This window comes from Calonectris borealis, chromosome 5 (assembly GCF_964195595.1).
Source record: "Calonectris borealis chromosome 5, bCalBor7.hap1.2, whole genome shotgun sequence".
In the NCBI taxonomy this organism is placed as follows: domain Eukaryota; kingdom Metazoa; phylum Chordata; class Aves; order Procellariiformes; family Procellariidae; genus Calonectris; species Calonectris borealis.
Window position 1 is genome coordinate 4875111 of NC_134316.1, and position 24270 is coordinate 4899380.

The following is a 24270-nucleotide window of genomic DNA, read 5'->3' on the forward strand; positions in this document are numbered from 1 at the left end:
CCGGGGAGTGGCGGGGGATCGGGGAGGATCGGGGGGGATCCGGGGGGATCGCCCGGGCCGGGCCCTGGCTGGGGGCACGGGGCGTCAGCCCCGCCGCTGTAGGGGAGCCCCCTTCCATCGCCCCGCCGCGGGGAACCCAGGGCGAGCGGCAAGGCGGCTCCGGCAGAGGATGGATGGGGAGGGTCCCGCCGGGATGCGGGTCCTTGCCGTGCGCGGACCACGTCGTTCTCCATTTTGTCTTCATCCTCCCAAACTTCGAGCGCCGGTCCTTTTCCCGCCAGGGTGACGCTGGTGCGTGCCGCTCCGTAGCTCCCCGGTGCTGCTGGAAGACCATCATAACCGTCCCGGGGCGCTTTGAGTTGCTGGCGGCGGGATGCACCCACCAGAACGACCCTTCCTGACTACCCCCATCACTTAATCATGGCTGGGTTTCGGTCCCTTCAAACCTGTGAGCTCTGCAGACACCTTCCTGCCGTACGGCTCATGTGCCCCGATGTTTTCATATTCCCACCTGTGGCTCTGGAAATGCACCTTCTCTGATGATTGAGACCAAATATTTTGGGGTCTCAGTGGGGATCTGGCTGGGATGTCACCCCTGCCAGGGGGTTGAGCTTCCTGCATCCTCCAGGCACTTTTGGGGCAAATGTGGGAGACAGAGCGCAGCTTCTCTTTGCCAACGGCAGTCGTCAGGTCTCGCTGCCCCAGCCCCACGTAGGGTTCAAATGTTGACAAACAAGTAAATGCTGGGGGGGTGGTTTGGAAGGGAGATCCCCTCCGGCCAAAGCTATTCTGGGATTTTATGAAACAGAAACTGAGTCTGAAGGTTCAGCTGAGCATAGAGCGTGCACTCCATTGCCCGTCGCCCCAAGCGCAAGCGGGTAACTAATATTTTCTGGATTGCCATCAAAATAAATGGCCGAGATGCTAAGGGACACAGCAAAGCCCTCTCTTTTCACACACGATGTGTCCGAAAGGCAGCAGGGGCAAATTCTCCCCCCTTGTGCTGAGGAAATGGTAAATTGCCGGGGAGATAAGGAAGGGAAGGAGCTGTCGGAGGGACGGGGCGCGGAGCATGACTCACTGGCTTTCCTCCGTCTCCTCCTGGCACAAGAGCTACATTTAACCAAGACAAGTGAAAAAAAAAGGAAAAAAAAAAACCAACCCGGCAGCAGTAATGCGCTCCACATTTATCATTCGGTTTCCGATCACAGGTTTTACCAGAAGAGAGCCAGGATGACTCAGGTGAAATCAAGGGGCAGGCGCTGGCCCGCAGCCAGCCAGGCTTTACTGCGATTTTGTTGCCCCAGGCTCCGATCGGGAACAGAAACTGCTGTACCGGAGGATTTGAAGCCCTGAACTCCATCCCGGCTCCTCCCCAGGCACCCACCGAGGTGCAGCTGGGTCCCTCGCATCATTTCGCAACCCTCTGAGGATGTCCAAATCCTCCGTATAAGCTAGATGGGTTCCCTTGCTGGAAATGTGCAAAAAATGTTCACGGGGCTCCGTGGAACGACTACCACTTTCATTTGGATCCAGACCAAGCTGACACAGTTCAAAGGGTTGGGTAGCATTTCTTAGAAACTACAAACCACTGAGACCTAATCATCCCTATGAAAAAGGGGTTAGTAAAGGGCATCTAAGTATCTTGGCAGTCCCTAGTCTTTGCTACCTTTATTTTCTTGGAAAAGATGATAACCTCCCTATGGAGTCACCCCGGACTTTATAACAGTCTGAACTCAGCGGCTGTGGTGGTTGGTTGTAATTTTCCTCCTATTTATGGGGGCAGAAGGGCAATTGCCAGCTTATTTGCTAGGGTGAGCACTGTGTGGATTCACAGAAAACCACTTTTTCTGGGTATGTTTGAGCAAAGGTTGCACACGTTGGAGCCGATGGCGGCAGTTCTGCTAACAGCATTTGCAAACGTGGAATTATTAGGTCTAGGTAATTTAGATATGTGTCAGGATGTGTTACAACATAGCCTGATTTCCAGCCATGGCGAAGTCCGCTCCCTCTGAAACACAAACCCACATGGGCTGGGTAAGCAGAAGCACTAATGGTTGGCCTTTTTTTTTTGGTTTTTTTTTTAGTGTCTTATGATATTTTATTGATTGTTCCTTATTAATTACATTCTCATGTAGCCTTCCCAAGAAATTTTTCTTTGCTATTTCTGAATATATCTTTAAAAAGTGAAACATGGGCTATAAAACAGAAAAGCAGCAATGTTGTTAAAAGATACTCTGACTTTCCTAGAGGAAATCTGCCTCGTTTCTCTTTCCTGCGCTCACTCAGAGCTTGGGGGTTATTTTTGCTGTTTGAAGATTGAAGAGAGATTCTTAAAAAGCGACAAAACAGGGAGTGCAAAAAGCCCTCAGGCTGTAACTTGAATTATTTGCAAGTCTAGAATAAGGTCTAGAGCAGGTGAAAGCCCAGCGCATCCTCTGGACGGTACCTGGGGCGTCCCTGGGAGAGGCAGGGGATGCTGCTGGGTGCCAAGGTGGGGGCATGCGGGTGCGTGGTCCGTGGTAAAGCCCATCAGAAGCCTCTCTCGCCTTTGAAAGTAAGGAAAATACAAAATAGGGACGGCATGGAACGGCTCTGTAGTCAGGCTCCAGCTCCTTGACCTGGTTTAGTCGGTCGAACTTCCTTGCGGTTTTGGTGGCATTGAGTGGGACCCGGCGGGGAAGGGCTGGAGCATCATTCCCTGCGTGCCCGAGGTGCTCCTCAGGGCTTGAAGAGCAGGCTCTTGAAAGAAACAGCCAAGCTGGCTAAGGATGAAGAGACCCTGGGCAGTCTTCTCTGGGTCAGATGAAGCCATCTAAAAGGTATTTCAAGGGCAATTTCTGCGCTGACAGCTGCTAAAAGGCTGAGATAAATCATGCACAAAAGACACCTATTTTTCCTCCATTGACTATAAAGCAGGAGCGTTCAGGACCGGGCTCAGAGCTTAAAGTTAGAGATGATGAATTCCACCTTCTCAAACCACCTGCGTTGACCCAGTGTATCATTAACAGCTCAAGCAGGAAAAGAGCAACGCACATCGATCCTGCTATTAACATCAAGCCAGAAAGTGACCCGAATGTGATCCTTAAATAATAGCTGAGCCCACAGCGGCGATGGATGGCAACGTCGCAGCCTACTGACATCCTTCCAGTGCCCTGGAAATACAGCTTGGGATTTATCAGCCCCTGGAATCACAGTGCATCAGTTTAAAGAGTGAATCACAAGCAATTTAATTCTATTACCTGGAATAACAAGCAAAATTGAATACAGGCTCCTAAAATACTGATCTTTTACAGAGGGATTTGTTGCTCTGCAAGGACAGAGGATCCCCAAGGTCTGAGGGGTCTTCTTCAGATGCGATCTGCATTTTAAATTCCCTGGTGAGGTCTCGCATTTTAGAGCTGACACTGGAAGTGAAAAAGGCAGTTTTGCCCTGCCCTGGCTTTCCCTTCCTGCCTTCACAGGGCAAGGACACAGGATCTCACACCGATGGACTCCTCCAGCCTTTGCTCCCCAAAATTTGGAAAACTTCAGAGGGATGGCCTGGGCAGGCTGTAGAACATAAATTCATATTTATGCTTTTAAGAACGTGAAAACAGCCGAATAACACAAGGTTCCCGTGGACCTGTACCCCATTTCCAAGGGGAGCTATCTAACATCGGCCAGGGCAATCTCTAGGAACCTCCAGCCCATTCCTAAACCAAGGGCAGCTTTTGATCCACACGCCGGGCAGATGGGAATAGCAGCTCTGTCCCCGCATCGCTCCCCTCAGTTGCTTCTCACCATTATTTCCCCGAGATCGATAATGCGATTTGTGGACTGGACTGTTCCCTGGCAACACGCGGCTTGAAACTATTCCTGCAAATTTCCTCTGCCATTCATGTCCACTTGAGTCCAGCATCAAGTGGCTCTTTTCGCAGCCCGGGTAGGTGTTCGTGTTTTGCCTGCCTTTAAGTAAATTAATTACTATTGCATTTATACAGCAGCACATATGCCGGGAGGAGAGAGAAGAAGCCAGGTCTGCTGTTCTCCATCAAAAAAACTCTACTGGATGAGACACCCCACCTTCTCATAGGCAATTCTCACCACTGTTGCCTTCTCCTTGGACTAGCCATTCAGGACCACCAAGTTGAGTCATTCCACAACCACCACAGTTATGTTGTTTGGAAAGAAGTTGAGGTGCGTTTCATAGCCAGAAGATGTTTTGTCCCAACACAGGTTGTCCTTTGCCCAGCTCCACCCCAGGCATCCAAGTTGGTTGAGTTTTCTTGACTTTCCCACCCCAAAACTGTTCCCTGTTGGTATCGGCTTTCTTTTACTGCCTACAAGGTAAGAAACTCTCCCAGCTGGAGTAACCAAGCTACCCCGGCTGCGTGCACCGTCGGAGCTGGTGACAACCGCAGAGGCCAGGGACAGAGCGCTACATCCAAGAAGGCAACTTACACCAGGTTCATAAAGCAAATCTTCGTTTGAGTCTGATGGCATTGCTCACTCCTGAAGCAACAAAGGGAGAAGGAGAAGTTATAACCAACTGTTAATAATTTTCTAGTCAGGGAATGCAATGCCAAACAAGCCACGGGAACTTCACCTTAGGTGGATGCAAATCCTCAGTGAAGGACACTGCAGAGTCCCTGGAGAACCAACAGGTCCCTAACCGACAGCAGCGGAGCCAACCCAGGGATGGATCAGGTTTGCCACATCCCCAGAAACCAAGAGGAGACATTTTTCTTCCCTAATGGAGACGAGTATCTTAATTGGAATTGCATTGCAACAAAATATTTGCTATCACACTCCAATACCAAATGTTTGAGATAAACGTGTCAGGTATTGTGCTGCAAATAGATAGACTTTCTAATTTGAACCACTACCTACTCTGAAAACAACAACAAAACCAGTTAAAACTCCCGGTACAAAAGGCAGCAATCAGCTTTACACCATTTACTTGAAAACAGCTACCGCTCTGTGCTGTGTACCGCACGTACTCGGCATCCTCGCCAGAGGCTGCTTGTTGCCATGATTTAAAGCACAGTGAAAGAAAACTCTCCAAATCTGAAATAACACAAGCTGACATGGATCCATGGCATGCAAAGGGCAAAGAATTTTTTTTGGCAGGATTTGGCATTGAGGGCCATTAAAAAAAAAAAAGAGTGGGGTATGCAAAATACTATTTCAGCGATGTTGTTGCAGCCCAGCTGCAGCATGGCCCACCCATCAGCTGCAAGCCCACGAGTCAGAGCCCGGCAGCGAGGGACAGGCGGCACTAAGCAGCTCAGGTAGAAAACGAAATGCCACGGGACGCGTGCTTTCCTCCCCCGACGTACCTGTTAGCCTCCTCCTTAGCTCACGCCTGAAACAGCAAGACGATGCTCATAAGGCAAATGAGGCTTTCTGCGTTGGTTTTACTGGCTGGGCTGGGCAGCGTTGCAGCGTTGTTTTCTTTCGTAGCAAAATCATATTATGGAGCAAGTGCTGGGAAAGCCAAAGAAAATATTCTTTAGGAGGTGAGCAGATATTTTGTTTATTTGTAGTTCAAATGTTTTTTCTCTGAATAAACGCTGAGTGTCCTGCAGGTCCAGCACTCCCTCTGAAGTCCAACAGGTTAGCAACACGTCAACACACCTAGTAGATAATTTATAGATGGTTTTATAAGATAAAGGGCTTGAAACGCTCTGTCAGCTGCAGAACAAGGGAGGTGGGTGTTTGCTACTTTGGATTATATCCCCCCTGAAAAGCTGACAGACTCTACCCATCATTTTGGCACTATTTTTGTTGGGTTCTAGTAGCTGCATCTTTCCAGCAAGGAGCTGCTCTAGGTTGGATATAGAGCAACAGAGGTAACTGAACAAAATGCCACACGCACAAATCTTCAGCAATATTATCTTTTGCAGACTCCATCACCTGCTATCTGTTTTCATCCAGTACTTTTTTAACATTGCTTTCTTCTTCAGAAAAAGTGCACAAGAAAGGGATTTTTTTTTAAAGTCAAATGATGCGATGAAACGGAAGAGGACGATAGACTCAGACACAGGAGGAGGAGAAGGTTCTTTGTGTTCCTGGGCTTTGAAGAGGAATGGCAATAATCAGGTAGGGGAGTCGGGGCTGGGTTTAAACACAGCAAAGCTTTTTGGCACAGCAACACAAAGAGCACAGTTACAGCAGAGCCCCAGTTGTGGGTCAATGGATGGAGCCTTTCTGCTGGGAAAGGGAACGGGTTACCAAAGATCAGATGTTTCAGCAGTGCAATCCTCCCTCTCTGGTTTTCTGAGCACCGTATGAACAACCAACATCAAGCAGGTCCTTTGACGCAGTTTCCAGCTTGGCTTCTCTGAAAGAAAGATGGCAAATTCAGGACAAACAAGCATTTCTGAAGAATTCAGTGAAATTCTATAAAATTCTTTGGGGATCATTTTTAATGAAAAACAGCTAGTCAAGATTTAAACTGTTTCCACTTGAAAATCTGTTCCATGTTTTCTGTTCATTTTTGGTTTGGCATTTCATTTCCACCCCAATTGAAAGTTATACTTAGCGCTGTCCTGCCGATGCTTTTGCTGGATGAGCACGCCCCGTTCCCAGCTGGCTCAGTGCAGCTCCCTGGAAGGCTCCAGGTGATGGAGGGTGTATTTGTAGCTCTGCCCGGAGCTGTGTAACAGCGCAAAACCCATCTTTGATGAAAGAAACTAACAGCAGCCTAGTGGGAGATGATCCTCCCAGCATAAAAGCAGCCAGGTACTCGCTTCCATGATCTCAATAGCCCCTGTTGGCTCTTTATTTTATTGCTGTGGACAGCAACTCTCATAACTAAAAATCACTGCTGCAATCACCATCACAGCCACGCAGCTCCGATGCAAAAAATTTCAAATCTGATGTTGGAAACAGTTTTGCCACCTCTAACCAGTCGTGGGGGTAGCAGTGAAATCCAGACTGTGACCCCAAGGCTGCGGACATCGGGTCTGATGAAACCCACAAATATTTTACAGCAAAAATTAAGCCAGGAGAAAAGCAAGCAGGAACCAGGGATGTGCAGGATGGTGCCCGATGTCCCCAGTGATTTCCATGAAACCATCCACCAACTCCAGGAGCCTCCCTTTAAACAGACCTTTGGCGTGTTTGTCCAGAAGAGCTACATGATTGCAAACGTCCAGCTCTCAGAAAACTCTCATGGAAGTTTACTTTGGATGTTTCCTCCCTCCTACAGGAACCAAAAGGACTTCGGATGCTTTGTGGGACCAGCTCTTCGCAGCAGTGGATACCTACCCACCTCTGCTGTAGAACAGGAACTGTACCGGCTTTGTGCCTCTAGTTTGAAGCAAAGCGCAGCCTCACAGCGGGGCAGGACGGCGGACAGACACGGTCCCAACAGCCAGAAGCACAACTGGCTTCAACGTCCTGAGCCCAAGGTATAAATATCTTGCTCAAGTAATTTTATGCAGCCTTTATATAGAAGCCTTGAAGAGTCACTCAAAAAGCTTGCTTACTTACTGCAGAGGGTGACGTAACTTCTCGAATTCGGCCTGCAGAACGGGCACCTGACAGGCAGCTCAGCTTGGGTACGGCTTGTATGCGTGTAGATGAAAAGAAAGGCCACCCGTTCACACCCAGCCGTCTTGCAGCACTGCGGTCAAGTTGTCATCAGGAAGACCTCGTCTAGCAGAAAGGAAACATTACAGTTCACCAAGCTCATAGTGATTTTTCTATCAGGGTGTTTTTCTTATCAATTCCATTTTTCTCCAATGCACCCAAATGTGGAAATACGCTTTACTGCCTAAAAATAAATTCCAGTCTCTGATACAATCATTTCTTTCCAAAGAATGTAGAAAAATCACTATAATATGCCACTACTCTCCTGAACTTCCTGAATTATGGCAATACAGAAAATTAATTATTACTTATGTTAATTATTACTTGCTGTCTACTATCAGCATTTAACAAACAATATATAAGAACTGTGGATGAAAAAAAGCATTTAAATTGACAGGTCTTCAGGTCTTTCTCTATTTGTAATTACCATCCCTGGTTGACATCATGACCTCTTTTTTTTTTTTGCGTTTTTTTTGTGGGTTTTTTTGGTGGTTGGTTGGTTGGGTTTTGGTTTTTTTTTTTTTTTTTTTTTTTTTTTTTTTTTTACATACAGTGAAAACAGGAGCTGTTTTCTCCAAAATGACCTACAATTGCTAAAAAAGTCTAGCAAAACACATCTTACGCTAAGATTCAGTGGCTTTTACGGAAATCTCACTGAATCTTCAATCTACAGATTTCAATGTTTAAAAATGTGTTCTAAATGGACAGTCATTTGCTTTTACAGTAATAACGTGAAGACAAATAAAGAATGAAAAAAGCAAACGATGAAAGGATGGGCAAACCCAGGGAAAACACACCCTAAATAAGAATTCTTCAGTCTCAGTGGTTATGCTAGAGTTAAATTATTTTACATTATCCTTAAAAAAAGTTTCAAACTTTGAGTTTGCTTCAAGTACATTTATTAGACATACTGCCTTTTCTCCAGAGAAGGTAAATACGACTGCCTTATAACTTGTAGGTAGAAGTTTGTTTACTTTAATTATAAAAATTGCAAAGACGATCACCGCCTTAAAACAAAGAAACATTCACATTTTATTTTAAAAACAAACATTACATAAAACAATACAGAGATTTTCAAGTTCTGAGCACTTTCTGGACCCTGCTGAGGTACAGATCAGGAGATTACATTTGCACAGTTTGGAATGGCTCATTTTTGCACACCTGACCTTCCTAATTCAGCTTCTGTCCTGGTTCTCTCTCCCTGCCCCTATCAGGTTGCTCTCTGCCACTGTCAGAGCCACAGATGTTGAAAACGCAGCTGGACATCAGCACCATGTTAAGCTATTTTCCCCTCACTCCCATTTCTTTGAGTGTCTTTCTGTTACAAGTGTTTGCAGCAGGCAGAAGGAATGGTATAGAAGCCATTACTTTGCCTCTCTAAAACCATAGGACAGCTTTTGGATGTAGTTTATCCTCCTCAGAATGACTAATCTGTATTTAGCATCAAATATTACAAGTGTCGAGGCACACAGCTACACAACACTGTGGAACTGCGATTCTAGGTAACAGGTCCATTAGTATTAGTTTTGCTATCAAGCTTTATGCTAGTAACTTGCAAAAGATCGGGAGAGTGGATTCAACATTTCCCTCAAGAATTGGTAATAAAATACTTTCTAAAAGACTATTTGGAGCAAGGCACTCTTTCTGCTAGTACTCTTCGAGAACAGCAGCAAATTTCTCAATACAAAGCTACCTAATGTTTTCAGAAAACAGATGCTGAGAAGGTACCACATTACTTAGCTTTGCTTGAATGCAAAAGCTGACAATCTGACATTTGTAGATTGATCTAAAGGCTTTGGTTTTTTGGATAAATTTGAGTCCTCCGATTTTTGCTCCCGATTCTTTTTCGCTTCATCTTCATCAGCTGTGGGACGCTTTCGCTTTTTATCTTCTGTTAAATCATTAACCATTCCTCCTTTTGCTTTCTCAGTCCACACCTTTGAAGAAAGTACATCATTAAATAGAAAACTACAAATTAGGCCACAAAACTCACCACTTTTTTATACACCTTCTTTCACTGATTATAAGGAAGCACTGAAATAATTCCTGTTAAGAACTAATAAGGATCAAGTTAGGAACAATTTCCTCACTTTTCCTTTTTTGTAACAGCATTCTCCTCTAAAAACTATACTTCATTTGAGCCTGTATATTAAATTGAAGCTCTTAATTGCCTTTCTGAACAAATAAGAAACCCAAAAGGCTTTAGAACAAATTTAAGCCCCAATGAATTAAGCCTGGCTACATCACTTTCAACTTCCTCCCTTCTCTTTTGTAATTTCTTCATTGATTACGTTTCTCTCCCATGTCCCACTTTGGAAAAGCTGCTTTCTGCTACTACTTGTTATTCAGATCGTTTATATTTTCATAAAGTGTATGTCATAGATCATGGCCCAACTCAAAACTGAAGTCCATGAAGATGGAGAACACTGGAATTTAAAGAAAAAATTCCTAGCCAAAAATAACCAAGGAAAAAAATTCTCAAAAAAAAACAGAATTAGAGAATGCTTTCTTACCATTCTTTCTTCTGACGACAGCATTCTAAATCGACTCATGCCTTCTTTTATTACTTCTGCTTCATTCAGATCAGGATTATCTGTCAAAATGTTTGCTCTGTTCTCTTCTAGCCACATCTGGAATCCTGTCTTTGGTCTAAAAAAGCACACAAAAATTGCCTGTGTAAGAAGGTTATAGGAAAACCATATCCCCCAAAACAACATTTCTAAACACCACCTAACTGGACTTTTTTGTTCTTGAAAGAAAAGACATATATATAGTCAGCAGTTTGCTTTCTCTTATTGCAGTATGCTTAAAGAACATGCTGACAAGGCAAGACTAAGTCAAGCATTTTTATTAAAACTGTGATATATATGGAGATTAACATTTCAGTTTTAGAATGACAAAGCATAATCGTTCTCTTCCTTTCTGACAGGGTCCCATCAACCTAAAAATAGAGCACATATATTAGCATGTTTCAGCTAATACTTTTCACAATTCTCCTTGCCACTTGTTTTAGAACATTATCTGTAAAGGTTAATGAAAAGAATGCTAGTCCAAATGAATAATAATTACCTTCATCTTCCTCAGCTAAATGCAGTCTAAATGAATGATTATAATTATGCAAGTTTCATGAGGACTGGAATTGTTAGAAAATGCATCTGCTCCAGAGGAACAAGACAGATTAGAGTATTAGCTAGGAAGAGACACGCTCCCTAGGTGATGTAAGTTTTTTGTTTGTTTTCTTTTTTAAAAAAGACACTAAAATAAAGCTTTTACACTTCCATGTAAAACCCTTAGCTTTTAAAACTCCTTTGAGATTTGCTAGAGATGTTTAAACTTTAAGTACTTCCTATACTTGGAACTGGCACAGCAGCATGGCTTCATTTATCATTCAAAGGTCATTATCAGATGCATAAGTAGTATCAAGGCAAAAATCGTTGCTTAGAGCTCCAAAATTACATTTTGCTTTGTTCATTTATTATTCACTCACACATGTATTTGTCTCAGGCCAATGCAAAACTTCTACTTTGAATAACACTGCTATGCATACTGGGAAAGATTTAATGAACAGAATGCTTTTCTCTGTTCTTTCACTGTGATTGTAATGTGGCAATTCGGAAATCCAAGCAACGTTTTTTATGCAGGTTTGTTTGATAATATGTATAAGTAGCAGTTTACTAAATTTCTGAAGCAAGTTCACAAACGTGACAACTTGTGAGCTAACACTTTAATCTTGATTTTATGCTACTTCAGCCAGTATACCATCTTCAGAAACAAAATAGTTTTCAGAATTGCTATTCTATCAAAATTGGAATATGGCATTGAGATGCAAGTGTCCACTCACCTTTTGTTTTCAGTGTTCTCCTGTGCAGTGACTTTGACTTCATGGGACTCGTTTCCTGCTTTTTCTTCTCTTTCTTCCACTGTTTTTTCATTGGAGTTAGGTGTACGAGCCTGGAAGAAGGAGGCTGCTAAAGCCTATAGAAATTGAGGGTTAAAAAAAAAAAAAGAAAGGTAAGAACACCTCACTCTCACTCAGACAACACGTTACTGTGTAGCCTAACAAAACCCAAGCCTTTCCTAAAGACATAATAATCACTTGCATTAATACAGCATCTAATCCATCCAATTTCAGCACAGTAGATGTTTAGTTAACACTATTTAAAATAAAAGCACAAGATTCTGTGCAGAATGTAATTTCTACAACTGAAAATTTTTTTTGCTGTTTTATGTGCTTTTATAGTTTGTGCAGTATGCTTAAATGAACTTTGCCATCTAAGATGCTTTACTCAATCAACAGGGTTTCATACTTGATAAAAGCTGGTAACATTCAATTTACTGTTCTTTGCTCTCTGAAACAATATAAAAAGACTAGAAACATTACCTGCTTGGACTTGGGTTTGGGAATGAGAGGCTTTATAACTGGAGGGTTCTGCTTGTTTACAGCTCGACTGCTAGACAAAGAAGTTTTCTTTGAGTATTTGCTCATAGTGTCTAGAACATTTGCTGAGGGGACCACTGAGTCCTTTTTGTTAGATGACACCTAGCAAAACGAATAAATAGACATTTCATTTATTTTCATATTCCCCTCCTCTGTCCCTCCAAGATATCTGTCATAGTTATAACGTAAATTTTAGATATAATAATCTGCTGTGATTTTCAGAACACCACAATCAAACCAGCTGCAAAATTCTTACCTTAAAGGGATTCACTCTTCCTTGGCTGCTTGATGCAATTACAACTATTTAATAAGAAAGAAAAAAGAATGTAAAAATGTGTACACACACACACATATACAGAAATCTATGAAGCAATGTGCACATTTTAGATGAGTAGATGAAACAACGTTAGCCTAATTTCCAAAGAACCAGGCTAACACACCTTTTGTGGGTTTTAGCTTCTGTTCATTGAAAATTGAAGAGGAGAACTAAATCAAAGGCATCAGCTATTCCACACCAAATTCAAAAAGTTCCCACCAGGCTTGGAAGTGGTCGGATAAAGAGAAAGACACTTTAAAACCCCATGAAGGTTATACTATACGTGCTCAGCTATTATTAGTCATCAGAAATACCACACAGGACCAACAGCTTAAAATACAAATCCACAGGAAGACCCAGTACTTCCTCCACTCCCAAATCCGTTTCCACTCCTATTATTCCTGCTAGAGGGTTGGCAGGAGGGAAAAAGCAAGAAGCAGCAAGAGGTCGCATTCCGTCCCTGCCTGCTCAGACTCACAGTTCTTACAGGGCAGAGTTACTAACTCTGCCCTGTAAGCGCAACCAATAAACGTGCCTGTGATTAGTAAAACAAATCAATTGATCATTGTTCTCGTTTTCTCCCTGTCCCAAAGAATGCCTTCATGACATAGCCAGGTAGACAACTGATTCAGCATTTGGCACAGCTAAGGCAATCAGCATAGTATTATGGAACGTCATTAGGTAATGAAGACATCAACAGGAATAGAGAACCTCTTAAAAACATGAGAGCAATAATCAGTGCAAGTTACCACTTGGCAACACTGTTATGCATGAAATTTTAGTAGTAATGGGATAACGGAGCATAAAAACAGGAGCAGGTATTGTGAAGCATGACAAAGTTCTCAGCTTGGAATAAATGGAGATTTACTCACCAGACTTTGGAGTAGTCACTTCTGCTGAAGCAACACCTTTGGAGAAAGGATTTGGCTCTTCAGAACAAAGAAAGAGGTATGTGTTTAAGTGCAATAAAATTTAATAGCATAACTTGTTAAAAAACAAAACCCCAGACAAGCCAGTTATAGTAAAGCAATCTGTATTTTAAAGCATGATTCTCATTTTTAAATTGTATGTACGCTTTTACAAAACCATCTTTGTCTTTACCTAGATTTAACTTAAAGAGTCGTATTATTCCCTAAACCTTAAACTTGTTCCTTGAAGTGTGCCCAGCAAACTACTCGTCTATCAATTCAACTCCTGCAAGATTTGAGCTGAAACCAAAGTAACCGTTTCACAAGGGAACCCAGTCCATTAGAAATAGTATCAGACAACAGAAAAACTCCCAAAGGTCCCTCAGTTACTAAGTACAACGCACCAGCAAGCTGCTACAGAGCAGACGACATACGCTAAACTTGTTACTCTGCAGCGACTGCAGGCACAGGCTGGAATACGCATCCTCAGGTAGGCACTACCACTCATCTCCCACAGGGAATTCCAGGTAACGGGAAGCTCAGAGGCAGGAGTTACCACATGTCACCCCGTTATTCCTGCTGTGTAGTTTTTCATATATCAACACCCAAATAAGACAGATCAGAAACTACCAGACCTGTTCTAACTAGGTAGCAGAAAACCTAGTCCCTGCTACAGTCACAGAGTTTCAAAACTCAGTGAAACAAATGGGATTATTTTCTATTTACATAAATGGCTTCTAAATCAAACCTCCTGTACCTCACTTGTGGTGCCCCTTGACAGGTGGTGTGCCTGTCTTTCCTAAATTTTATGTCAAAAGAACAAAGCAAAACAATAGACAGAAAACCCCGTTGTTTGCATAGTCCTATATAGACTGAGCTATCCAAGCTACAAATTATCTGGGAGTTTTCCAGAATTCCTTACTAAGTCTGTGAAAGACGCATCTAGATAACTTCCAGTCTATTCAGAGAATATATTTTTCTTACTTTGTTTATGCACTTCTGGTGTTTCTTCTACTTCCTCATAGGCATCAGTTTCCTCAGCATCTTCCATTTCTTGGTCCTGCTGAACATTTCTGACTGGCAGCCGACTCCACTCCGTGGCAGTGTTGCTGTAACTAAATGGAAGGAATTCATCAGAAAGGAAGTGCTCACCACATTCAGAAGGAAAACTGGAACAAAGGAAGGCTTACTTATCTAATTTAGGAAATGAGAACAATAACATTTGGCATTTATTTGCATTATATCTCTGATTAAATTGTGGTGATTACTAAAAATAAAATAAAGATTCATTAACCACTTCAGTTCACCCTGAAACACCAAGTACAGTCGCATGAAGTGGTACTCGTGTAGTTTTAAGACAGACCACATAGGGCTATGAAAGCGCCTGAAATTCACACTCAGTGGAAAGTAAGTACATGCACTGGCCTTCAAACAGCTCCACGCACAGGAGCAAGCACCCGAACAGAAACAGCAACCTTTTGCCACCTTCTGAGTGCATAGCTATTGTCGCCAGAACACTTTGCCGCAAATATAAATGCAAACATAAAGCATCTTCTGTAATCTCCATTTAAACACGTATACCTCCAATATCATAAATAATACTAGATTACTTTTCTGTATAAATGAATAAATCCACAGGTGGTAACATGGATGCATATTTTCAGTCCGAATCTTAGGAAGCGAATTATAATGTTTAGTCTGGTTATTCTCCAAATTCCCAGTATAGTAGTATGTACGTTTCTTGCATTTCCCTCCTAATCTTTGCCGATGACTAAAATCTGTGTATACATGAACTGAAGGTTCATTTATTTCAACCAGAATGCCAGTTATTAATCTGGCACTAAGAACAATATAGTGTTTGTGACATTCAGCAGTGTGGACTAGATGACCTTTAAAGGTCCCTTCCAACCCAAACTATTCTATGACAATTTTAACCCTCAGAGTGGCTGAAGTCACAGATGTGCAATTATACCTTCCATTCATGATCCAGAAGAACAAGGTAGAGCATTTAGAAAGGAGTTTTAACTGTGCATTTTCACACAGAAGAATAAGGGAAAGGCTACAGATAACTTCAGGGACTTATCTCTTCATCTTGGTTAAATAAGTTCCAAACTTCATACGTGAAATTGCTATAGGAAGATATTGCTTCTGACAAAATGTTATGACATTTTTTCTGCACTATTAGACTGGTGGTTAGCAATTATTTTCCTTACAGATGTACCATCCAGAGGCCAAGCAAGAACACAGCTGTTCTGTATGATCTATATTTACAAAAAAAAACCACAACACCCACACACATCTTTTGCCTCATCACACTTTACAAAGCAGATGCAGGTAGGAGAGGAAAGGTAGATAGCACAGATACAGAGGGGGAAAAATGCATAGCAAACCTGTAGCATTTCCATAGCTTTGAAGAACTGAGATTAATTAGGAGGGAATAAGACTAAATAGGGTACACTGAGATGGGATACTGAAAGAGGGGAGGGCTGGAGAAAGATAGAAAGATTTTAAGATAGGTGTGGAATGAAGTGAGATAAAGAGACTGAGACAAAGAGGAAAAAATAATAGGCTGCAGTCAAATAACCAAACCAGCACAAGCTGGGGGGGCGGGTGGTGTGGGGAAGAAAAAGAAAAAATTCTAATCAGAGCAACTTGGTATTGAGTCTGCTTTGCCTCTGAAGCTGTTGTACACAGACATTCAGTAAGCGAGGAGTGGAAGTATTTCCCTTTGTGTTAGTATCCTGGTACTAATGAGTCCTCACAAGATATCACCAACAACGTACCATTTTAATGTACAATTTTTGAGTAGGGTAACAGAGACTGTTACTTCATAAAAAATACATTGCCAACTATGGTCCAGAAAAGTGCATCAACTGGACCAAAATGTTAATAGGTCAGTAAAAATATTCCCAGGTTTTTAATCACAGAAATTTGTGTTACCCAGCACCCAAATGCTTTCGGAAATCCTCTTCCTCCTCTTCATCTTCTGGTGCTGCTGCCAACTCATTTGCTTTCTCTACAGCCATTTCACTAAGTCGCTGAGCTAAATTTAGTCTTCGAGAGCGAGAAGCATACTTGATAGCTAAATTCACAACGTTTTGTGTCATGAGGTCAGCAAGTTCCACACAACGAAATTCACGCTCCAGTTTACAAGAAAGCTGAAAGAAAAGAAGCCTTGAGAGTTACACACTTCACAGTTACACAGCTCTCTCAAGACTCTAGGACCAGAATATTATAGTCTTGGTGGAGTGAATGAATAAAGACAAACCACCATCAATCATGAGCTGCAGAGCAAAGAAAAAGCTTTTTTTTTTTTTTTCTTTTTCTTCTTCCTCCCACCCTACGCACTGATAAGCAATCACAGTATTAACTGCAGTCCACCTCTTATTGTAGTCTGTGAACTAGCTGGATTGCCAGTCACTAGCCAGACTTCTAATACGAGGAATCACAACCAAATTTACATCAACTGCCTTCTACTCAAAATAAAGTCTCAGGGATTCTTTTTATTTATTTGTACTTACGGCAAACAGCTTCATTAGAAGTTCTTGCTGTTCTTTCATCGATTGACTTTTAGCATTTTCATCAAGTTCATAGCCATTTTTTGATAAGTAATCCACATGGTTGTGAAATACCACAGAACGCCAGTACTGTTCCTGAAAAAGGGAGAAAGATGCATGCTGAGGTCAGAGGGGAAAAAACTTAGGCCATGACTTAAGGCCTAACAATTTACAACGCATTTTATGAACTTAAATGTTCCTTTCATCTTATAATGAGGGGAGGGGTAGACAATTCTCTTTAAAAGCCAATGCCTACTGAGGGAAAAATAGACCACACTAACAACCATCCATATACAAACTGATCCAAACAGTCGCCATATATGTTAAATTCCATTTATATTACAGGCTTTCAGCAGGACGAGACCTACATGTTCACCAGTATGCTACCAGAGCAGACAATTCTAGAACAAGTTGATTAGTTTATCTTATATCTTCTGTCCCACAGCAAATTGGAAGTATTCCAGAATAACTTGGTAATTGTAGGAGTAATCATCATCTGAGAGTCACGTAAACAGACAATATAACTCTTGTTGTTCGGGGAAATACTAGTATGGCTATCAGACCAGGCTAGCTGTTACAAAATAATTATAAACTTACTCAAAACCAGGATGTTTTCATCAGATGTCCTGGAATAATCTGTTTCTTTACCTTCACAGAAGTACATATTCCCTCAAGCTAAATTAACAGTTCCTGGCATTTCCCTTCTATTATTTTGGGGGTGTGTGTGGAAGACATACCCCATCAACTAAAGGACAGAGACTTGAACTGAATGAAGGAGAATTCATTAAAAATTACGAAGTATTATTATTGAAACTTTTTATCTACACTTCTATCAAAGAGAATAAATTTCAAATAGCATTAAACTGCCTCTAAGGTTGAGGTTGGAATTTTACGTTCATTGCTATTTTGTGCACTACAGCTGAACCCCACAAGACTGAAATATTTAAACCTATAAAAAATTGAAGAATAAATACAGATATTCTTCTAGAAGTTCTCTGCAGGTACATCTTGCTTCAACCGCCTCTACCTTAAGAAAATAAGTTAAGCCTGAAGGCTTATGTTTTCAGAATGATTATATGAATTGGAGGACTTAGCAGATCTTTCAAAAAAAGATCTTCCAGAAATTTGTTTATGCCTAAAATATTACAAAAACAAGCACCCTCAACAGGGTCTTGATTTGGATCCCAAAATGTGGTGCTTTCTAGAACATTAATCGCTACCCACTAAAAAATAAAAAAAGAGAGGGATAGAAAGACTTCACTGGTCAGAAATAGATTATGTGTTAGAGCATCAGCTGTAACAGCTTTATTTTGTATTATTCTAGAAGCAATTGTGAACCAAACCAAACCAGAAAAGCTATACAAAACACTGAACCCAAATAACCTCCTTAGCCACATGTCTTACTCAGAGTTTGTACTACCCTCTTTCATAGTAGAGATGATTAATAGGAATCTTGTATAATCCCTACTATAGGGACATCTGAGACTATCAGCTGTGGACTCAACACCATTCCATACCTCCATCTGTCCCTTTTCTGTTGTAACTTGACAGTAAGGAAGTTTAAAAGATAATATTGCTACAGCAGGCCGTGGGAGCGTAGGAGGGAATCGGGCTCCTTTACAAGGAATACACCTGTGCAAGGGAAACAAAAACCACATACAATCCTTATCACCTACAGTCACCAGTTGTTCTACATTTAAATCATGTCTCCTAAGAAGCAAGATACTTTAAGAGGATTTGTTCTTTAAAAAGTAGTAATTAAATTACTGACTTAAATATAGCAATATGTAAGATTGCATTATAAAGGGTTATTTTTACATTGCAACCAACAAAAGATTTTAAAACCAGCAAAGCACATGCTGTTCTTGTTCACACCAGAAACTCCAAATGTGGCACAGAGATCTCAGTCTGTTATCTCACACAATACACGATTTAACAGCTATTACAAAATGTAATTGCAATTTATTAAAATCAGAAACTAGTGAACAACTGAAGGCCACTGGAACAAGAGCAGGCACGTCTACCATTAATTTTGATGAGGGCTTTTGGACTCCACGAGGAGAGTGCTGTGTTCAGACACATGGGGGGGGGGGGGGGAAGAAAAAAGAGAGGGGTGAAACAGATAAGCATATACTAAAAGCATCGCCTTTTTGTTTCAGTATATTTAAACTAGCACTTCCTGGTAACAATCACTTAAGCAAAACACTGATTAGGGAAGAGCTGTATTTCCAGCAGCACCAATGCACCATTGACAAACATGTCTGGTTTTATAAGGTACCGTTTCAGACACTAGAAAAAAAAGAACAGGAAGCATTAGTGTTCTGGCTATCTGTGTTAATTAAGGCATATGGTGTTTCTACAACAACCCTCCCCCCTCCTTATCTTTAATATGCTAGTGGCTTTGAATAAAATGTTCTGTGCAACTCGGAGAGTAGCACACACTTTCTTGGAATAGAAGGAAACAACTCATGGTGACAGACTCACAGATGACCATCCCATCCATGTGATGTGTCCTGCACATTTTTGGTGAATTTTCTGGAGGCCATTATTACTTAATAATTTGGAGGAAGAAAAACAGTGAATTGACATTTACCAGTGATATCAAATTATTACAAAAGACAGAGGATTACAAAGAATGTCACAGAAATGTAAATAAAATGCAGTTTCCCACCAATCTCTACAACGGTGCATTACTAGCAAAGTAAAAGGGCCTAAATTTCAGTAAAATATGTGAGCTGATGAATTCTGCCCTGGTAGGAAAAGGACACGGATCGCTAAATAAAGAGGACTACAAACAAAGCTTGGCAACTAAATGTCCAGGATGAGTGTTATAATAATGAGAAACAGAGTTATTTAGACATCACCAGTATCACATTTTATAAAGTAATGGCTAACTCTCAGCTAAATATTTGAGCAATTTTACATACAAAGTTGTTCTTCATGGCCACAGTTCAAATATTAATACAGTAATAGACAGTCCTGATTTATCTATGCCTAATGATGTGGATTAGTTACAGGATTGGATTCTTCTCAAAGGGACAAAAGGGGAAAACATAGCTAAGCAAATAAAAAAAACCAACCAACCAACCCCCCCCAAAAAAACTCAAACCCCCAAAAACCATCAACAGCAGAAGCAGACTCCTAATGGCAATCGTAACTTTTTAGTAGATTTCCCTAGCAAAATGCAGTCTTATGAATGTGTCTGCCTCAGAGGTGTGTGAGATTTCATAATAAAGTGCACACACCTGTTAGCCAAGGCAAAAAGCCACAATTAGTCAGTTACAAGTTATAAAACTAATGAGTTTATTCAAAACCAATTTAGGAATGAAACATCCATGCAGAATTACATTCATGAACGAGAACATTTACTGTGCATATTTACTAGCCACCTGTTTTAGTAAAAGTTGCTTCCAGTTTCTCTTAGTAAGACGTGTTCTGTAATTTAAAACCAAGACAAACAAAGCACTTCCTTGTGAAATATCTGACCTGAGCTGCTGGGGATTTTCATGGATGCCAACCACCCAGTAATGATCAGATTTTCCTTTGCAATGCTCTCTCATGTTACACACTGGAATCCAAGTATTCCCAAGTCCTCGGTTCAACATCCGCACAATTCCCTCAGAATCCACGTAACAAGGGGTACCTGTTTGTTACAAATGAAAACAATTATTTTGACAGGCAACTAATTACAACACGAGTAAGTTTAAACTCCTGGATAGTGCTGGGAAATGATGGTTTACATATGTCAAATACGACATCCTCTCACTCAAACAGTACAACCTAGCTGAGAAAAACTAGTTTCCTTAGAAAGATGCGCCACCTTCTGACAGTCAACACTACTGCTAGTTAACTGACAAGTTCAAATTTAAAACATTTTATGAAGAAATCAAACTCCTACTACTTGGGTAGATTCCCAAAGAAAATTAGTTATTTTTCAATTACTTTTTCTGGTTAACATAAAAACTCCTCCCAAGCTACCAACTTTTTTGGGGAGGCTTTTGCCCGAATAGTTCAACATGCCTATTATGGTGTACTAATGCAGTTTCCTTCTTTTTGCTGAGCAGGGCAATCAATCGGGAAAACAAGTTCTGATAACATTCAAGTGTATTCTATTCATAGTGGAACCATATTAAAGATTTCTGATAAATATATTGAAAGAACAGAAAAATAGAATTTTGTTTGGCATTAAGGAGATTGAGAAAAAAGTCTAAGTCTCAAGATCACCATTACTAAAAGGGCATTAATTAGCCAAACTCTCCTCCAAAATTCCCCCAATAGTGTCAAGATTTCTCAACGTCACTCATGCAGGTATTTCATACCTTCTGCAGAGAATCCAACCCATATCAAATAGGATTTCTTTGTAAGAGAAAGAGGGTCTCCATGCAAAATTTGTTTTTTCGTTTTTCCTAGCTCCATCAGCTGTACTCCGAGGCATTGGTCCCCATCAAACCCAGTACCTAAGAAGATGATGTTCAATGACTATGTTAGAAAAGAAAAGAATTGTCTTGTCTCTTGGCTAAATTTAAGTTTTGAATCAAAAACTATTCTAATGCAGGGTTATCCATGAATACCAGTCAGACAAGCGACTATTTGTCATTTTGGACATAAAAAGCATGCATAACAACTACTTCCTTAATTTCCTATAGTAATTCATTCTGGCATATCTGAAACCCAAGTTTGATCTATTAATGTCACTGTTATAAAATTCTCCCCTTCCCCACAGGTTAATCTAGGCATCCCAATATAAAATGTAGGCTGTGCTGTCAGATGTCAGAGATCCGTGGGTTGTGACAGTAAAAGCATCATCAAGAAGAGAAGAAGGATAAGCATCATCAAGAAGAAAAGAAGGAGGATAGGTAAAATACTTCCCGTGATTACATACAAATTAACCGCCGTTTGAAGCCAGTAACAGATAAGGATTGAAAAACATAAATCCTAGTTGAAAAAAGACAGAAGGGAGAAAACTACCTCTGTGATAAATAATCATCAACTGCTCTCCATGTCCTGCCATAGACACCACTGGACCTGGGAGACTGAAGATCTCTTTCTGAACTCCTCCAACTGTAAACACACGAACTAGCAAGGCACTAGTGGCACAAGCAGCCCAGCCTTGACCTAGACAGATAGCCTCAATGTCTTCATCCTTCGGCATATCTACTGTCCACTCCTTGTTTGCATCCCATGAGTTAAAATGAATGCAGTGGAGCTTGCTAAAGCAGAGACAAAGAACAATAGTCAAATACCTCAACATGAAGAAAAAGACAATATCTGAAAATATACCAATATATTAGTTTTTATCAGGGACCTGGAATCTGTGATGGTCATAGAAAGGAACTACAAGTCACAAGTGGTCATTTGCAAAGGTGTTACTCTTACTATTCAAGAACGGAACAGCCAGCTCGACCTCCAGCACTGTAGATTTAGAGCCTCTAAAGCCTGAAGCAGAGACAGTTTAGAGGTCTGAGGGGAGATTTTTTAGATGGAAACAGGTAAGCGTCCTGCTTAATTAACACTAATAAGAACTGAAGGTGCTCAGTACCCCTATCAGCCCTCATTACAAGTCTGTCATATTATGCTATCTTTCAAAAATAAAAAATTAGTTCTGCTATCTTAGTAACAGAAAACTGCCCGTGACCAACCCACAGACACCATGGCTTTTGATAGATTATCCACTTCCATTGAGGAAAAAAAATTGAAATTTTCAGAGTCAGACAACCAATACATACAAATAATACTTTTAAAGGTAAAGGGTGCTTTTCAACTTAACACAATGCTGTATGTGTGAAAATGAAAGTTCTTTCTTCAAGTTATTTCCACAGAAACTAGCAATAAAATATTGTTGCTATTGTTCTTCAATGCAAGAACAGAGTCTAGCTGGCCCAGCTGCTTAAATCTTCCTGTGGTTTTCATAAACTTGTGTTCTTCACACTTGTAATTCTTTGGGTACCTCCAAACATGTCTCCTTAGCAACAGTGTGAAAAGAAATAGCATAGCCCTTATAATTTCTTTTTGATCTGAGCAGACTGAAAAACTATTGTTCATGTTTACAATTTCCTTTGAGCTAGCAATGCATGAAGTTCCTAGTATATACATATTTGAAAAAGGGATTAAAAAAAATCCTGAGGAAACAAAATACATCTTTCAATATTCTTGAAGTCTTCAAGTGGGTGGATGTGAAAATCCTCCCGAAAGTGGTCCCGTAAATAAAAAGCATGATCAAAAGCCAAAAAATCTCAAAAAGTGATAGAAGCTGAAATTAAAAGCTGAAATATTTGAAACAAGACAAGTGTAATTCCATACTACGGGTTTTGCAGAGCAAGGCCATGACTTACCTTGCAAGTTCCTCTGTACTTTCACAGGCTAGTAAAATAGCTTCGGTAGAGAGGTCAGCCATCGTGTGATTCAGAGAGTTTGGCAGGTGTGTTGCATGATGTATGGAGGTATCATGAAATTCTATATCTATAGCATTGTCTTGCTCATCATTGTAACAGCGAATGATACCAACAGAATTCCATACCTATTAAAGAGAAAACCCCCACCAAAAAAAAAAAAGACACTAACAAATCAAGCATACTGCCCTAAAACAGCCTGCTACCACTTTTTTGTCTGAAACAACAGTAGGTGGGAGGCTGGAGAAAGACTGAAGACTTGTGTAGTCAGGACTTGTAGTTTCTAAAACAGCTGAATTAGGCAGAAACTAGTTTCATCCTCATTGCTTAGCCATCTTTCTCCTTACAAAATTAAGTGTGAAGAACTTGCAGTCAGAAAGAAATAGTGGATGATTAACGTACAAGTCTTAACAGCACAAAAATATCTACAAGTTCTGGCTAAAAAAGAATTTTAAAAAAAGATTTGCTAGAATTTAATAGCACAGATACAAACTGCATCGCTTGTTTTTGCCTTAAAGCCAAGTATTTATTTCTACATCAAAAGTAACTGAAATGTAAAGCATAACATTATGCGATTTTTGCATTAACACAAAGCTACTTTCCACTATTTAGCTTCACATTGAAGTATTAAAAAAAAAAAAAAAAAAATCAAAAACCTTGCAAAAGATTAGATTAAGACACAGCAAGAACTGGACAATATTCAATATTAACAAAGCAACTAGATCTACATAACCACACAGCAGCAAGATTTACCATGAAGCGATGCATGAGATGTGCAGGAGTGGAGCCAGACTGGAACGGCTTTTGCTTGGGGGTTGGCATTGGCCCATCATAGAAAGGCTGTTGTGTAGATGATGGTGGTAAAGCTGGAAAGCCACCAGTCTGATCATCATCATCATCTTCCTTTTCAAGAAGATTGGAATTAGCTTTTATCACCCCAATATCTAGAAGTTTAAAAAAAAAATTACATCTTACACGTATTATTATGACAGAATATAGGTAAAAAATTTAAAACAGTCAAGATTTCTCTGGAAAAATAAGGTAGAATATATCTGAGTAGAGGATGCTAAGAGATCGTCCCAAT

The 24270-nt window shown here is 40.8% G+C and overlaps 1 protein-coding gene across 2 annotated transcripts in view; it reads right to left on the reverse strand.

Annotated features, from left to right (window-relative positions):
* Window positions 1-8083: 8083 nt before the first annotated feature.
* Window positions 8084-24270, reverse strand: part of WDHD1 (WD repeat and HMG-box DNA binding protein 1) — a 29991-nt gene continuing 13804 nt past the window's right edge. For both annotated transcript variants that reach the window (XM_075150781.1, XM_075150782.1), the window contains exons 12-26: window positions 23940-24130; window positions 23130-23314; window positions 21766-22007; window positions 21117-21254; window positions 20284-20440; window positions 18315-18429; window positions 16762-16893; window positions 16181-16398; window positions 14225-14355; window positions 13205-13261; window positions 12273-12316; window positions 11960-12118; window positions 11420-11553; window positions 10092-10227; window positions 8084-9515 (exon numbers count right to left, since the gene is read on the reverse strand). In XM_075150781.1, coding sequence (XP_075006882.1) covers window positions 9315-9515; window positions 10092-10227; window positions 11420-11553; window positions 11960-12118; window positions 12273-12316; window positions 13205-13261; window positions 14225-14355; window positions 16181-16398; window positions 16762-16893; window positions 18315-18429; window positions 20284-20440; window positions 21117-21254; window positions 21766-22007; window positions 23130-23314; window positions 23940-24130 — 2240 coding nt within the window. In that variant the 3' untranslated portion in view covers window positions 8084-9314. The remainder of the gene's footprint in view (window positions 9516-10091; window positions 10228-11419; window positions 11554-11959; window positions 12119-12272; window positions 12317-13204; window positions 13262-14224; window positions 14356-16180; window positions 16399-16761; window positions 16894-18314; window positions 18430-20283; window positions 20441-21116; window positions 21255-21765; window positions 22008-23129; window positions 23315-23939; window positions 24131-24270) is intronic.